Source organism: Schistocerca gregaria, chromosome 3 (assembly GCF_023897955.1).
Source record: "Schistocerca gregaria isolate iqSchGreg1 chromosome 3, iqSchGreg1.2, whole genome shotgun sequence".
Classification (NCBI taxonomy): Eukaryota; Metazoa; Arthropoda; class Insecta; order Orthoptera; family Acrididae; genus Schistocerca; species Schistocerca gregaria.
The window spans coordinates 248,393,348-248,411,597 of NC_064922.1; the positions used below are offsets into that span (position 1 = coordinate 248,393,348).

At 40.7% G+C, this 18,250-nt stretch overlaps 1 protein-coding gene across 2 annotated transcripts in view; it reads right to left on the bottom strand.

Moving 5' to 3' along the window:
* The window catches only part of LOC126356051 (titin homolog), a 96,241-nt gene that overhangs the window by 22,253 nt on the left and 55,738 nt on the right, over positions 1-18,250 (bottom strand). For both annotated transcript variants that reach the window (XM_050006734.1, XM_050006733.1), the window contains exon 5: positions 9,713-9,854. In XM_050006734.1, coding sequence (XP_049862691.1) covers positions 9,713-9,854 — 142 coding nt within the window. The remainder of the gene's footprint in view (positions 1-9,712; positions 9,855-18,250) is intronic.

The following is an 18,250-nucleotide window of genomic DNA, read 5'->3' on the forward strand; positions in this document are numbered from 1 at the left end:
AAAACAGTTTTCAACAATTAATTCTTTGAACCACAAATCAAAACATATAAATAACCCAATCAAAATATCCCAATAGATCCAGCAAAGTGTGTGCCCATAGATTAGGATAACTCTGTGCTATGTTGTATTGGAAGGAAACTGGCAGTTCTATTCATGCAGCCTTTCTTATACTTTATTATGTACCTGTTTTCTTCACAAGAGAAAGCATACAAAAATCTAAGGGGCATACATGCATAATGAACAAATAATTCCAGAATGAACAATTGATTTTCTAAGGAACAGGCATCAGTTGGACAGTATTCGTCACATTTTATATATTCTCCTTCTCCCTAGGACATGTTTGCAGGATTGTAATTAATAAAGTATGTGCTAGAACACCACCTGAAACTTCAATTTCAGGATGTTTTCACACCACTAGAATATCTGTTGCAGCATATAGCTCAATAACAAGGGGACATTTCACTATGGGCTGATGACCACTACCTATCACTGTCCTATAAACACAGGTTGGGCAATGATGCAGAAAGCATAAATGCTTTTTTTTAACACACTATTTATTTATTTAAATCGAATTAATAATATACAATCTTGACACATTACATCCTTTTTGCTTAACCCAACATTCAATTGTAAAGCTCATCAACTGAACTATGCTATACTAAAAGATTAATTATATTAAAAACGGAAAATCCGAGATGGAATGTAACATCTATCCATCTGCGACTCAGCATCTCCACAATATTATTGATTAATTATATTAACAAACTAAAAAAGTCCTGTTTCCATTAACAAATCCCAGTGGTCACCACCATGACTGACTAGATTCTAAGATAGACAGAAAAGGAGCTAACAATATCTTCAGATGCACTACTTCTCTGCATGCTTCTCAGTATCTCTCAAAATTAATCCACCAGCCATGAATACAAGCAAAGCTTTGGGAACTACCAAATGCTATCTCAGCTCCCATTGTATATCTACGTGGTGAATGTAAAATTTTCTTTTCAGTAAGGAAACAAAAGCTACTTTATAGTTTTTAATGTTGCTGATAAAAGTCAGACATTGAAAAATCCTGCTACATTATCCTTCTACAATTAGTTGCTAAGTAACAGTCTAATCCTCTTACTTATGGTTGTAGTGTATGCATAAGTTTAAATGTTTTCTGTTGCTCATTCTTTTTGGATGCACAAATTTTAAATGTAAATGCATTATTGGTTTTAAGGATTTGCTAGGACTTAACACATAACAATCAAAGATTTTACTGCGGGAGTAGCAATGTTAGGGGCTGTGATACATACATTACAGAATAGTATTACTTTCAGAAGATAAAGGCAGCTGTCTTTAGTATATACCGTATTTACTCGAATGTAAGGTGCACTTTTTTTCCAGTTTTTTTAAATCCAAAAAACCGCCTGCGGCTTAGAATCGAGTGCAAAGTAAGTGGAAGTTCTGAAAAATGTTGGTAGGTGCTGCCACAACTAACTTCTGCCGTCAAATATATGTAGCGCTACACAGGCTTGTTTTGCAGGCACAAAGATAAATACTAGCGCCAAAACCTTTGCGGCAGTAAACAAATTATATAAAAAATAAATAAATAAATAAATAAATATATATGGAAGACGAGCTTTTTCCTCCGCCCCGAGTTTCGACCACTGCATTTTCATACATTATCCAACGAAGTAAATACAAATTCCGTATTGTTCATCTTCGAATGTAGCAGCATTTCAATGTACTACGAAAATCTGACTGTCAAGACTGTCTGGGGTTTTGTCTATATGGCCAACTCTACATTCTGAATTTTTTCCTACCAATGAGAAGAGATAAATGATTGGCCGCTGCCAAACTGGTTGCGAGCAGAGTTGACCACACAGTTGTGGTGGTTGTTTTGTGTGTGTGGGCATGCAAGAGAGAGAGAGAGAGAGAGAGAGAGAGAGAGAGAGAGAGAGAGAGAGAGAGAGAGGGTGGTGAGGGGGTAGACCAACAACAACACAGTCTTATAAATGTTCAGCACGTATCCATATTTACAAATTAACTGTGAAGCGAATGTAACATGACTTGTCCCACATCATTACATTGTATCATACAACTGAACCATGGAACATGAAAGTAAGTAAATACATGAGTAAGTAACTAGCTAGCTAACACAATGTGTTCAACTTCCAGGTCTACTTCGAAACCCCTGCCATTTGGATCCTTGCCTCCAGCACGAGCTACACTGAACTGCACAGATGGAGTTCTCCTCACAATATACCCTTTGCTCCCATAATCCTCCTGGCCTCTTCGCTAACCATGTTCACATTCACCCTCAACTCAACAGATTCCTGTTCCTCTGTCATGTTACTTCCCCCCAACTCACACCTCCATGTCATTGCCCTCATACACTGCACAACCCCCCTGGCCCCAATGCCCATGCATCTTCTGTCTTTCCCTCCCAAACTGCTCCTTACCATGTCTATCAATTACAATTTCTCAACAATTCAATTACAACTTCTCAACATTTCTATTACACTTTCTTGCCAATCAGACTAACTTGAATCACTCACATTTTATCTGATTTGCCCTCTTAGTCCAACCTGTGTGAGAAACATACACTTTTTAAGCAGTATTCAATACAAGCTCTACAAGTGCTCCCTTTTGAAAACAAAATGCATTTCCACAGTATTCTATCAAAGAAATACAGGCTGCCATTTGCTTCACCCACAACTGAGCCTATTTGTTAGTTTCACTTCATACCTATACATGTTGTTATTCCCAAATAAAAGTACGCCGTTATTGACACTATATGGGACTCGCTAAACTACCTGTCAAAGTACACCATATTTTTACATTTAGTGAAATGCACAACTCTGAAACTCTCCAGGTTACAAGTTAGTTCCCAGGCCTTGCATCAGGCTGATATTTTGTACGTAGCGTCTATCTAACTGGGCATTACTACAATTTTTACCTTATGAAATTTCCTCACAAATAACTCCACTGATTGAGAAAAGCTTGAGCTCGAAACTAATGCTATCTGCTCAGTCATCAATGTATAATAAAAATGGCAATAGTCCTATTACACTTCCCTGTGGCATATCTGATATCAATCAAGGCATTAATTCATTACTTCAGTCTCTATACATGACTGTGGAAAACATGCTGTCTTGGCGTTTTGCAGATGATGCTGCGGTGTATCGAGAGGTTGCAACAATGAAAAATTGTACTGAAATGCAGGAGGATCTGCAGCGAATTGACACATGGTGCAGGGAATGGCAATTGAATCTCAATGTAGACAAGTGTAATGTGCTGCGAATACATAGAAAGATAGATCCCTCATCATTTAGCTACAAAATAGCAGGTCAGCAACAGGAAGCAGTTAATTCCATAAATTATCTGGGAGTACGCATTCGGAGTGATTTAAAATGGAATGATCATATTAAGTTGATCGTTGGTAAAGCAGATGCCAGACTGAGATTCATTGGAAGAATCCTAAGGAAATGCAATCCGAAAACAAAGGAAGTAGGTTACAGTACGCTTGTTCGCCCATTGCTTGAATACTGCTCAACAGTGTAGGATCCGTACCAGATACGGTTGATAGAAGAGATAGAGAAGATCCAACGGAGAGCAGTGCGCTTCGTTGCAGGATCATTTAGTAATCGCGAAAGCGTTACGGAGATGATAAATAAACTCCAGTGGAAGACTCCGCAGGAGAGACACTCAGTAGCTCGGTACAGGCTTTTGTTAAAGTTTAGAGAACATACCTTCACTGAAGAGTCAAGCAGTATATTGCTCCCTCCTACATATATCTCGCGAAGAGACCATGAGGATAAAATCAGAGAGATTAGAGCCCACACAGAAGCATACCGACAATCCTTCTTTCCACGAACAATACGAGACTGGAATAGAAGGGAGAACCGGTAGAGGTACTCAGGGTACCCTCCATCACACACCGTCAGGTGGCTTGCGGAGTATGGATGTAGATGTAGATGTATTTTAGCAAATTTTTGATCAGTTCCAAAACTGATTAGATATGCCATGGGACACATTTTCTTTAAAAGGCACTAATGGAATACTGAAAGAAAGGGTTTATGAAGTTCAGAAAACGTGAAGAAACTGGCTTTAGTTTATCCACTGGACTGGGGATAGCATGTGTGAAGAGCACGAGTTGGGTTTTGCATTCTTGATGTTTCTAGAACCCATCCAAATTTCCATGTAGATTATTATTTTACTAAATGTATATCATAATGTTTGAACCAAGAATGAATTCTAGAACTCCACTACAAATAGATGTGAGTGATATATGAAGGCAATTGTACTGATAGGTTATATTTCTCTGTTGGAGACTGTTGTGACTTGTGCTCTTAACTAATCATGGGATATAGAATGGTGTGACTTTTTTCTCTTTTTCAAACATGGGAAACATACCTCTGCTCGAGGAATTTGCAGTAAATCATAGCAATATATATATATATATTAAAAACAAAGATTCCAAGACTTACCAAGCGGTAAAGTGCCGGCAGACAGGCACATGAACGAAACACACATACACACACACAGAATTACTACCTATCGCAACCTCAACTCCTTTGGTTCCATCAGATTCACCTGGTCCTACTCCAAATCCCATGCCACTTTCCTAGACGTTGACCTCCATCTGTCCAATGGCCAGCTGCACACATCCGCCCACATCAAACCCACCAACAAGCAACAGTACCTCCATTATGACAGCTGCCACCCATTCCATATCAAACGGTCCCTTCCCTACAGCCTAGGCCTTCGTGGCAAACGAATCTGCTCCAGTCCTGAATCCCTCGACCATTACACCAACAACCTGAAAACAGCTTTCGCATCCCGCAACTACCCTCCCAACCTGGTACAGAAGCAGATAACCAGAGCCACTTCCTCATCCCCTCATCCCCTCAAACCCAGAACCTCTCACAGAAGAACCTCAAAAGTGCCCCACTTGTGACAGAATACTTCCCGGGACTGGATCAGACCTTGAATGTGGCTCTCCAGCAGGGATACGACTTCCTAAAATCCTGCCCCGAAATGAGATCCATCCTTCATGAAATCCTCCCCACTCCACCAAGAGTGTCTTTCCGCCGTCCACCTAACCTTCGTAACCTCTTGGTTCATCCCTATGAAATCCCCAAACCACCTTCCCTACCCTCTGGCTCCTACCCTTGCAACCGCCCCCAGTGTAAAACCTGTCCTATGCACCCTCCCACCACCACCTACTCCAGTCCTGTAACCCGGAAGGTGTACACGATCAAAGGGAGAGCCACGTGTGAAAGCACCCACGTGATTTACCAACTGACCTGCCTGAACTGTGACGCTTTCTATGTGGGAATGACCAGCAACAAACTGTCCATTCGCATGAATGGACACAGGCAGACAGTGTTTGTTGGTAATGAGGATCACCCTGTGGCTAAACATGCCTTGATGCACGGCCAGCACATCTTGGCACAGTGTTACACCGTCCGAGTTATCTGGATACTTCCCACCAACACCAACCTATCCGAACTCCGGAGATGGGAACTCGCCCTTCAGTATATCCTCTCTTCCCGATATCCGCCAGGCCTCAACCTCCGCTAATTTCAAGTTGCCGCCGCTCATACCTCACCTGTCTTTCAACAACTTCTTTGCCTCTGTACTTCCGCCTCGACTGACATCTCTGCCCTTACTCTTTGCCTTTAAATATGTCTGCTTGTGTCTGTGTATGTGCGGATGGATATGTGTGTGTGTGTGCGCAAGTGTACACCTGTCCTTTTTCCCCCCTAAGGTAAGTCTTTCCGCTCCCGGGATTGGAATGACTCCTTACCCTCTCCCTTAAAACCCACATCCAGAAAGAAACTTCCACATGGGAAAAATATATTAAAAACAAATATTCCAAGACTTACCAAGCGGGAAAGCACCGGCAGACAGGCACATGAACAAAACACACAAACACACACACAGAATTACGAGCTTTTGCAACTGGCAGTTGCTTCGTCAGGAAAGAGGGAAGGAGAGGGAAAAATGAAAGGATGTGGGTTTTAAGGGAGAGGGTAAGGAGTCATTCCAATCCCGGGAGCGGAAAGACTTCCCTTAGGGGAAAAAAAGGACAGGTGTACACTCGCACACACACACACACACACACACACACACACACACACACACACACACACACACACACACATATCCATCCGCACATACACAGACACAAGCAGACAGGCGCTTTCCCGCTTGGTAAGTCTTGGAATCTTTATATATATATATATGTGTGTGTGTGTGGTGCTAATTCACTAGAAAATTCTGTGTAGAATTTGGCACACACTCAACAGCATTCAGGTGCACAACTGCTCGCAGTTTGCCCTCGGTGACCAGAGACAGTGGTCTTGCGTGTGTGTGTGTGTGTGTGTGTGGGGGGGGGGGGGGGGGGGGTGAATTGCACTTGTGGGTGCATTTGTCTACTTCAGAAGATCTTTTGGCTGAAAGGTCACTTGTTTAGCATTCTTTCTGTTATGCCAGTTCGCAGCTCCACTATATGGTGAGTAGCACTCTATCCTTTTCATAATAATGGCACTCAGACCTGATAACTATATTACTTGTCTTAGCAGCAATGTAGCCACTGAATGATGGCAATATTCCTCAATTTTCCTTTGTTATTTTCTACTTCAGTTCTTGTCCCACATATAAGTGTTTGGGCACTGATTTGTGCACTACTGACAACTTAAGCATATGTCAAACTGTGCTTGAAGTTTTGAGACAAGTCCTGTCATATTCTGCTACACTCCTGGTAACTAAAAACATTTCAATTAACAGCTACCTATATGTTGATTTATGCTTTGTTTTGAACCTATTATCACTGAACACTTTTACTTAAGATGCTTCCTGATATTATATAAACACCAAGTGGGATCTCTATAAACTTTAATTAGTCTGCTAGGTATACATCTTTCTAGAGCTTGGTTTGTTTGAACCTGAACCATAGCTGCTCTACATGTTACCAACCTGAATCAAATCATTCATGTAGCTGTCTAAGTGACGCGATGATCTACATTTTAGCTATGTCCTGCCTGCTTGTTCTAGATCATAGCCACAATAATTTCTACCTGCAGCTCTTTCCATGTAGGTCACAACACTTTCTTGTTTATAGAGTCATTGGTACCCCACCAATGCACTCATATCTTTTGTATCAACAATTTTGTGGTGAAATATTAATACTTACACATCCACATAATACCTTAAATAAAATGTAGTACTACAGTTTAGAATAATAAGTGGTGCGAACATTCTGATAGTTCAAGCTTGCAATGTTTCAACTATTATGATAAGTTTCCAGAATGAAATTTTCACTCTGCAGCAGAGTGTGCGCTGATCTGAAACTTCCTGGCAGATGAAAACATGGTAGAGCACTTGCCCATGAAAGGCAAAGGTCCCAGTTCAAGTCTAGGTCCACCACACAGTTTTAATCTGCCAGGAAGTTTCATTATGATGTGTGTGTGACTGTACATGAAGATTATATACACACATTGTTCCTTCCTGAAGAACAAGCAGCGAATATGGGTATTGGCAAAGCAAATTTTTCCAGGCTTCAATATTTGTAATTTTTATCCGTGAGAAAATTTAAAATAGAAAGAGTATTAAACAAGCCACGTATAAAAAACAAGTTCAAAAAGAACATAACTGGCACTTCCAACAGCATCACAATCAAAGAGTGTCTATGCCCTGTAACACACTCAGTATAACATCTGAAAGAACACCATGTAGTATTTATTATCATGTGTGAAGAGTCACTACAACTCTGGCTTTTTAGAGATAAAGTAATATTTGCATCTACTGCAGCAGTGTGGTGACTGAAGGCTTTCAAAGGAGCAGAGAAGGACATTTTGATTGTTACGTTCCATTGGCAATGAGGTCATTAAAATAGAGCACAAACTCAGGTGGAAAGGGAGAAACAAGAAATCAGTTGTGGCATCACTGAAGAAACAACCTGTACCCTCCAACTAAAAATAAAGAACTCTAAATAGGGTTAACTAGATAATTATTTGAACACTACTACCACCAAACTAGTCCAGTGCGTCGTTTGTATTACCTTATTCGGTATGGGTATCCAAGTTACAGACATTATTAATTTAAGCTCAACATTTCAAGGACAGCCTCCATTCCTTTAGTCAGAAATTAATCTGCAATGTGTGCATGACTCCTTATACAAGGGCTATTCGTAAAGTAGCCTCCAATTATTTTTAAAAAAGAAGTTAATGAAGTTACAGAATTTGTTTTACAATACTATGAAAGAACACACACTAATTTATTTTTCCACTTTGCTTCCAGGCAGAGCTTTGAAATTCCTCATTCCTAGAATTCTGCCACCTGAAACTGTAGCCAACCTACAAAGCTGGTTTTCAACTCTCCTTTGCCCAGAATAGTACAAATAATATGTGGAAAATGAACACAAAGCTCCCTGATGTGAATCTGCGGGTTTTTCATCAACCAGACAAATCAAATTTGCATTCACAATACTCGTGAGCGGGGAAGGTTGTCAACCAATTATCATGAATGCAGATCTCATTTGTTTGGTTTATGAAATGGTTAAAGAAAACTGCAGAGTCGCCCTCATGGAGCTTTGTATTTTTCACAGATTATTCATACTCTTCCATACAAAGGTGAGTTGAAAACCAGCATTGTAGGTTGGTCTCAGCCACAGACAGCAGAATTCTATGAAAGTGGAATTTCAAAGCTCATTAAACACTACAACATATCTCAATCTGGCTGGAAACTATGTTCAAAAATAAATTAGTGTGCACTTTCACAGAATAGTAAACCAATTTTTTAAATAAACAGAAGTTACTTTGTTAATAGTCCTTGTTTTTAGATGGCTATATTATCAGTAGTTGATATCATAATGGGAAGGATTTTATTACATACAATAAATTGCAATGTATGAGCAGAGCTTTCTCCTCTAAGCTGGACCCAAGTGACAGTGGACTTCGGCAGCAAAAATTGCCACACATGTTATCACTATCGCTATATTCTCATTTACTAAATGTTCAAAACCCACTGCATGTTTCCAGGTATTCACAATTATTTACTACAACAGGAGACTATTTAAAGCCATACTTTTGATACACCACAGAAGTGAATGTGTAGTGAAAAAATTTATCTTAATCTTGAATTTTATGTTAGGGCCTCAGAATTAATGCAAGTATTTAACTTTCAGAGCATCAACCCATAACGAATTTTTTTTTTAAGTTTCTCATAATCTTAAAATCATTTAAAAAACAAAGATCTCTTGGCACTATATTGCTGGGTCCTCACTTTATATGGAAAGATGTACAGGATTTACAAATGTGCGTTATGAGGGTCACCAAACATTGTATGAACAATTAGTTTGAGCCTATACATCTCAACAAAAAAGTGATTTTATCAAAATCATGGAGATGAAGTAATCTCGGGGCTGAAACAAAAAGCATTTACATGCAATACTTTTTACTATTCTGCAATGGGATTTAAGTATGAATAATTGATATGGAGTTCTGATTTTACTACCTGGTGATTCTTCTCCCATGTTGCTCATCAGCTTTTGTTAGATAACCAATATTAGTTCAAAACTGACTATAATGATTAACATTACTGCCTACTTTCTTCATTCTGCATATCATCTCAATGGTGCTCTTATATGATCATGCAACACCTTTTGGTTCAACTTCTTAAATTAATGAAAATTAACATTCTTTTTTCATAGCCATATACTCACCTTCCCTGTTCCAATCTTTTGTCTTGCTTTTTCTTTTTTTACTGTAAGCATTGAAAGTTGTAGTGCCAGTACCATAATCCATAATAACTTCAGAGTTCTGAAGATCATTCCAATTCTTTTTGGCATCTGTTGTCTCAATAACCTACACATAAATACAAGAAAATTACAATCCTGACTGACATATTCACAAATGAAGATATTAGTAGTCACTGAAGCTGAAAATTGTGATCAGTTCTAAAAAGATGGGAAGAATAAGAAAAGTCACCTATGAAAGAACTCTTTGTGTTCTCTTTACTCACTAGTGCATCCCACGCCTATTACATTATTACAGCCAACATTAAATTGTCCACATGAATAAATGAATCAGTCACCATCCTCAAGAGACAGTAATTAATCACAAAAAATTTACTTCAATAACTTTGATTTTCTGTGTCTTCTAGACTACCTAGATCAAAGTATGTGGCTGGCATGCAATAGTGTTGAGATGGCAACAACAAGCTACTCTTACTACTGCGACCCACCTTGAAACGTATGCACAATCTGATTTACATTATCAGAACATATAAACATTTCTTTAATATAGTTTCCATACAATAAGAGCACTCTTATAATTCCTGCTGCAATAGTTTCATTGAAATAGCTTGTTATTGTGGTGCCTGGGAATCCTATAGTCTGTTCCTGTTTGAATCTGTTACAATGATGTCACATAGAAGAAGGTGTAATTAGATGAATGACAAACGTTAAATTCAGTTAACCGAGGTTGATTCAGCACCTGCCTATACAAGAACGTGGAGTGCGCTGCCTCTGGCCTGAAAACATACAGCTCCAGAACATTCCAGTACAATGATTCTTCACATTTGTGGATACTTCTAGAATGTACTCAAACCGAATATAGAAATTAAAAATTGTACAGCCCAGGTGAATTTTGAACTCACAACCCTCCAGGCAACAGTTTAGTATAGTAACCACTACACCACGGTGCTACTCAGCTGCTTCTGCGACATTGCTCCCTCCTTAGGAGAACAGCATCTCATCTCAGAGTTGCGGCCTCCTAGTCCGGGAACAAGTAATTGGTCCTGCATACTATGACTCCCGATGACTGATTCTCGGCCTGGTGCTCATCTCCTTAGAACTTCTTTTGCTGCTACGCTCTTCGTCACCTTTCTGCTTGTCGCCTGTTGCTGGGGGTTCAAATTTACCCTGGGTTGCAGGATCCTCACAGGGATTCATTCGAAGGGCATGGACCGTATCTCTGATCTTTCATCCTCTTGCGTCATGGTTGAAATCTTCAAACTTCATAAGTAACATTAGACTACTGTCTTACAACCTTATATGGTCCAAAGTAGCACCTGAGGAGCTTCTCCGAGAGACCAACTTTCCAAACAAGAGTGAAGATCCAGACGAGGTCACCAGGCTGGTAGACAACAGAGTGGTGGCTCGCATCATACCTTCGGCGATCGTTTTCTTGAGCCTGCAGGGTGTCAAACTAACTGCCAAGCTTCCTCAGCTCTGGTTAACACCAGGCTGATGCAGTCGTCGTCCACGTCATCAGGATGTAATGGAAACACAGTGTCCTCACGCCCATGCACCAGGAGAAATGACATAAATCCTGTGGTATCTTGTTTGGCAGTGTTGTAGGCAAACGTCACGAAAGGTAGCACTTCATCCCAGTTGCTCTGCTCAACATTGACGAACAATGATAGTATGTCGGCTAAGGTCTTATTAAGGCATTCAGTAAGCCTGTTAGTTTGAGGATGGTAGGCAGTCATCATGTGATGAGTAATGTTGCTCCGACAGTTTAGCTCTGTCACAAGATTCGATTGAAAAACTTTCCCTCGATCTGTAATTAATGACCTTGGGAAACAGTGTTTTAATACAATGTCTTCCACGATGAATTTGGATACCTCGAATGCTTCAGCTGTTTTCACGGCTTTTGTAATGGCATAGCTTGTCAGATAATCAGTGCAAACAATAATCCATCTATTGCCACTACCCGATGTTGGAAATTGGCTGGTGGAATTGGTATGAGTCGGCCAGGTGGTTTCTGAGCAACTGCCTTTCTCTTCTGATACTCTCAACAGTGCGACACATATTGACGGACACACCTAAATAAACCTGGCCAGAAAAATCTCTTGCGGATTCTATCGTATGTCTTAATAAATCCTAAATGTCCGGCCTCAGGTGTGTCATGGAATTTCTTTAGAACATCTCAGCACATGTGTTTAGGAATCACTGGTAGCCACCTCTTTCCAAACAGATCAAAGTTTTTCTTGCAAAGTCATCCATTAACTATCTTAAATTGTCCTTTTACATCCTCTGACCGATTTAATGCAAGCATAATTTGAGATATCTTGGCATCCTCCTCCTGCTCAGCAGAGAGATCCTGGAGTGCAGCAAGACAGTGACTATCTTCATCCAAGTCTTGACTGTCTTGTGCAGGGTTTCTTGAGAGACAGTCAGCTTCTTGGTGTTTTCTTCCACTTTTGTACACTAGGGTAATGTCATACTCTTGAAGATGTAGTGCCCATCCGGCGAGTCATCCTGTTTGTGACAGTACAAACCCCCGTTACTAGATGGATATTTCTAGGATGCAAGGATAGCTTTGTGGAGAGTGAGTGCGCTACATGGTGCGTGATTTGCGGAAACGCGTGGCATACCTGCGTGAGATTTGCAACGGTCAGTGGGATGGTCTCTGCTGCCAGGCAGCCACGTGGCCTGCAGCTTGGGGCATTGTTTGGTTTTTCGCACATTACGCGAAAACTATGTAACTCACGGTGAAGAGCGATGCGGCAATGGATTGCGATCAGCAGTATGCACCTTCTGAAAGACCGATCTTTATTTCAAGTCATGAGACGCAAAAGTTATAGTAACCTCAAAATCGGTAAATATCACGAATACTGAAAGATTAATAAAAATAGTAAATACCAACTTACAGGGATGAGAGAGCTCTCATTAAAAACGTTTTGTCATAGCGGATCGAGTGCCGTAGTCATATGTTAAGATTAATAAATAATTAAGCCCTTAAAGAGCAATAAACAAAGTTTGTGGGAAAATTGTTTATAAAATTCAATAGAAAATTCATGACGTAAAGAACGGCACTATATAATATTTTGGGTGGCATCACATGTATTTTAAACTAGTTAAGTTATACTATACACTTAACTTGCAATAGTTTTCATTCTTTGCAAATTATTATTAACATTTATCACCCAAAATTAATTAATTATTATAGATATGAATATTTTGAGCACCACAATGTGTGGATTGCTATAGATTACATCTAAAAACGGTGCTATATGCAGTCCTACGTTAAAACTTTGCAGCACAGCTGTCAACAAACAAATTTGTGCTAAGTGGCAAAATTTTGCAAAAACTAGAACTTGATTTACGGGAGATAGAATAATCCTAGAAATTAATGTAACATATAAATAAGATGTACTTTTTAGCGCGGTTCCGATGGTGTACTTATTTCTGTCGAGAGATGTGTGTATCAAAATTTGTGCCCTTAACTGGTAAGACTGGTACTTGCATAACCAGGGGAAGGGGGAGGGTTGACGTCCGAGCCTATATAAGAGAATGGCCATCTTGGCCAGGGGTCAGTCGTCTTGGAGGGTGGGTGGCGAGCAAGCCCCACTTGAGGGTGGCCCATGTGGTCGTTTGAGAATTCTTTTTCACACCGATTTATTTCGACAAAGAGTATTGTTTAATAGTGCAAGTGTGCAAGCATATATTTGGTGAACTGGAAGCGCTACGATTATTTGTGTGAGTACGATTTACAAGGTATACATAGTCACAAATGAACATGTGGTGAACTGTGATTTTGCGCCAAAACTGTTAGAACAAAGAGGACAGTGGGAGTTGTGGTCTGTTTGAATTGACTGAGTAATTTTCGTTTATAGCAGTCTACATTACTGCTATTGGGGGCTCGGAGTCAATTTTTTATTAAAGTAAAACTGTAAACTGTCTCACCAGTGCTAATTTCATTGGGTGAAGGAAAAGAACAACGCCAATAAATAGTGATTGAACGGTGTCGTGAAAAACTGATTTTAGTATAATAATCGCCTAATTCTTGTTCCCTAGAATAAACTGTAATTATGTCTGATTGAATAATTAATTCAAACACTATAACAAATGCACATTTCATGTGAAAATGCTTCAACTGCACTTCTTTATTTACCACCCTGTCGCATGCTGGATCCTTAAGACCTGTCAACCAACAAAGTGAATGATGGTCTGTAACAACTGTGAATGGCCTTCCATAGAGATACTGTCGAAATTTGCACATGGCCCAGATCACAGCAAGACATTCTCTTTCTGTAGTTGAGAAGTTTCTCTCAGCTTTTGTAAGTGTCTTAGAAGCATAGGCTATAACCTTATCTTTTCCATCCAAAATTTGCAACAGAACAGCAACAGATCCCATACCCACTGGCATCTGTGTGTAGTTCTGTAGGTTGTCTCTCATCATACACACCAAGTAGTGGGTCAGTTGTCAGATCTTTTCACAGCACATCGAAAGAATCTTGTTGAGCACCACCCCAGATAAATTTAGCATTAGCTTTTAACAACTTTTAGAGTGGCCTGGCATTGATACAAAAGTATTTGATAAAAAGAGAGTAATAAGAACATAATTTGAGGAAGCTTCTCACATCTCTAACGCTTTTAGGAATAGGAAATTCCATTACAGATCTTACCTTTTATGGGTCTAGCAACACATCTTCGTTTGACACAAGGTGTCCAAGTATTTTGATGTCTTTTGCTCCAAAGAGACACTTTCTTGAATTAAGTTTCAGTCCGCCTTGTTGGAGACACTTAAGAATGGCCCTCAGTCTTTTTATTTGTTCATCAAATGTCTCTGAGAACACTATAATGTCATCTAAATAACAAAGATAACAAAGACATATCATCCATTTCTGGTGCCTTAGAAGATTACCCATCATCTGTTCAAAAGTTGCTGGTGCATTACACAAACCAAATGGCAATACCTTAAACTCATACAGGCCCTCAGGGGTGATGAAATGAAATGATCGTATGGCACTGTTGGCTGGGAGGCCCCATGCGGGGAAGTTCGGCCGCTGTATTGCAAGTCCTTTTTAGCTGATGCCAGTTCGGCGACTTGCGAGTCAATGATGATGAAATGATAATGAACACACAACACCCAGTCATCACGAGGTAGAGAAAATCTCTGACCCCGCCAGGAATCGAACCCGGGGCCCCGTGCACAGGAAGCGAGAATGCTACCGCAAGACCACAAGCTGCGGACAGGGGTGATGAATGCAGTTCTCTCACGATCAGCCTCAGCTACTTTGATTTACCAGTATCCCAAGTACATGTCCATGGTTGAGAAAAAGCCCCCTTCAGACAATCTAGTGTATCGACAATTCATGGAAGAGGGTAAATGTCCTTTTTAGTTATCTTTAAGCTTCCTGTAATCAACCCAAAAGTGCAAACTGCCATCCTTCTTCCTGATGAGGACCACTAGCGACAACCATGGGCTCTGCAAAGGCTGAATGATGCCATTCTTCATCATTTTCTGTACCTCGTCGCGAATTATACGATGTTCCTTTGCTGACACACAGTATGCTCTCTGGCTTATTGGTTGATGGTCTCCAGTGCAAATCCAGTGCTTCACTGTCAATTTGTCTAATCTGCTCTTCACCTGTGGATTGAAGCTTTCAGGTAACTCTTGAAGAATGGCAAATAGCTTCTTCTATCATTACTTAGTGAGATCTGGTGACAGTCAAACTAGAAGATCTTGTCTCGCAATGGTAGTGCTAATTTCGCCCACAGACTCGGCATGAAAGGTTTCTATGACATTCAGCTGTTCTTCAATTAACAGCTCAGTGTTTCCTACGCACACAAGTCTTGGAAGGAGCTGCGGCTCTCTGCGACAGTTAACTATCCACAATTCACCGAATCTGTTCTCAAATGAAACGACAGAGGCTGGAACGACCGAGTTAGTCTTCAGTGCTATGCTTCTCTTACATTCCACTGCAAGATCCATGGGTTGATGCACGGCATGACAGTTACCTTTCTAGCACTGACTGCAGGGATGATCACTTCACCCGGCACACACAGTCTCCACGCACGTGGATGCGCATCTCTCTGTCCACAGTATCTCATCTTGTCTAGCATAACCTTCAAGCGACCACAATCTATAATTGTCTGAGAAGCTTTCAAAAAGTCCCATCCAAGAATGACGTCATGACTACACTCTTGTAAGATGATGAATTCTAAGGGCTGTGTATGGCTACTTATACCCACATGAATTGTACATCTTCCTGTAAGTTTTACATATTTCCCATTAGCCATGTTCAGCAGAAATGTTTTGTTGTCGACGAATATGACTTTTTGCAACTGGCGGTGGTACTTCTCCGAAATGACCGAGTATGATGCTCCGGAGTCCACAGGAGCTTGAGCTGGTTGGCCATCCATGAGGACATCAATGTAGTTTCCTATTATTTTTGTAGTGATTGACGGCGGAGGATTTTTCTCTTCGGCTGCCTCACCTCCAAGGAAGGTCGCACCCTTTAGTTTTCCAAGTTGCGGCAGCTAGGTGATTGGCTGGAGCTTCTAAACGGTGATGGAGACCTTGATTGGTATGTTGGGGAGCATCCTCTCCAGCAGATAGCTTGCGGCGATGGTGAACTACTTCGTTCTGCACCCACATCTTCTTGTACATCTTCATCGTCCTGGAGTTGGCATCGGCTAAGATCGGTCTGCTGTCTTCTGGTGCGGGCCTCATCAAATATCCACCGCTTTTCTTGACAATAGTGCACCACATGTCCTGATCGTCCACAGTGGAAACATACTGGTTGGTTATCCTGGATCCTCCAGATGTCAGTCTTCCTTGATGCCCAAACAGGTTCCTCATGCGGCATTGTACGAACGTAACTTCGTCTGGGTCTCAACGATTTCACCATTTTAAAGGGATATGAAGGATGAGATATTGGGTTCAATGTCCATTCCATTTCCTCTCTTATGATCTCTTTATGCGTCTCGGTTTTTTGCAATCCAAGTGCCTTCTGAGCTTCCTCTGTCACTATCTGGCAAGGAACACTTGTGAAATCAGTTGTTTCCTTCATCACAGACATTGATATGACGTTTGGAAGCCGTTCAGACTTCTTGCATGTAATTCTTCTTTGATGCATTGTCTCAATATACTGGCACCATTTTATGAAGTTGTCTGCTATCAAAACCTGCTTCAGGAGTAGGGCTTGATACATGTCCTCAGCAACACTCTTCATGAGATGTGCAACCTTATCTTCCTCTTTCATTCTAGGATCCACTATTTTACACAGCTCTAATACATCTTGACCCCCCCCCCCCCCCCCCCCCCATGAACCATGGACCTTGCCATTGGTGGGCAGGCTTGCGTGCCTCAGCGATACAGATGGCCGTACCGTAGGTGCAATCACAATGGAGGGGTATCTGTTGAGAGACCAGACAAATGTCGTTCCTGAAGAGGGGCAGCAGCCTTTTCAGTAGTTGCAGGGGCCACAGTCTGGATGACTGACTGACCTGGCCTTGCAACATTAACCAAAACGGCCTGGCTGTGCTGGTACTGCAAACGGCTGAAAGCAAGGGGAAACTACAGCCGTAATTTTTCCCGAGGACATGCAGCTTTACTGTATGATTAAATTATGATGGCGCCCTCTTGGGTAAAATATTCCGGAGGTAAAATAGTGCCCCATTCGGATCTCCGCGCAGGGACTACTCAAGAGGATGTCGTAATCAGGAGAAAGTAAACTGGCGTTCTATGAATCAGAGCATGGGATGTCAGATCCCTTAAGCAGGAAGGTAGGTTAGAAAATTTAAAAAAGGGAAATGGGTAGGTTAAAGTTAGATATAGTGGGAATTAGTGAAGTTCGGTGGCAGGAGGAACAAGACTTTTGCTCAGGTGAATACAGGGTTATAAATACAAAATCAAATAGGGGTAATGGAGGAGTAGGTTTAATAATGAATAAAAAAAATAGGAGTGCGGGTAAGCTACTACAAACAGCATAGTGAACGCATTATTGTGGCGAAGATAGACACAAAGCACATGCCTACTACAGTAGTACAAGTTTATATGCCAACTAGCTCTGCAGATGATGATGAAATTGATGAAATGTATGATGAGATAAAAGAAATTATTCAGGTAGTGAAGGGTGACGAAAATTTAATAGTCATGGGTGACTGGAATTCGTCAGTAGGAAAAGGGAGAGAAGGAAACATAGTGGGTGAATATGGATTGGGGCTAAGAAATGAAAGAGGAAGCCGTCTGGTAGAATTTTGCACAGAGCATAACATAGGTAACACTTGGTTCAAGAATCATAAAAGAAGGTTGTATACATGGAAGAATCCTGGAGATACTAAAAGGTATCAGATAAATTATATAATGGTAAGACAGATTTAGGAATCAGGTTTTAAATTGTAGGACATTTCCAGGGGCAGATGTGGATTTTGACCACAATCTATTGGTTATGTGACCTGTAGATTAAAACTGAAGAAACTGCAAAAAGGTGGGAATTTAAGGACATGGGATCTGGATAAGCTGAA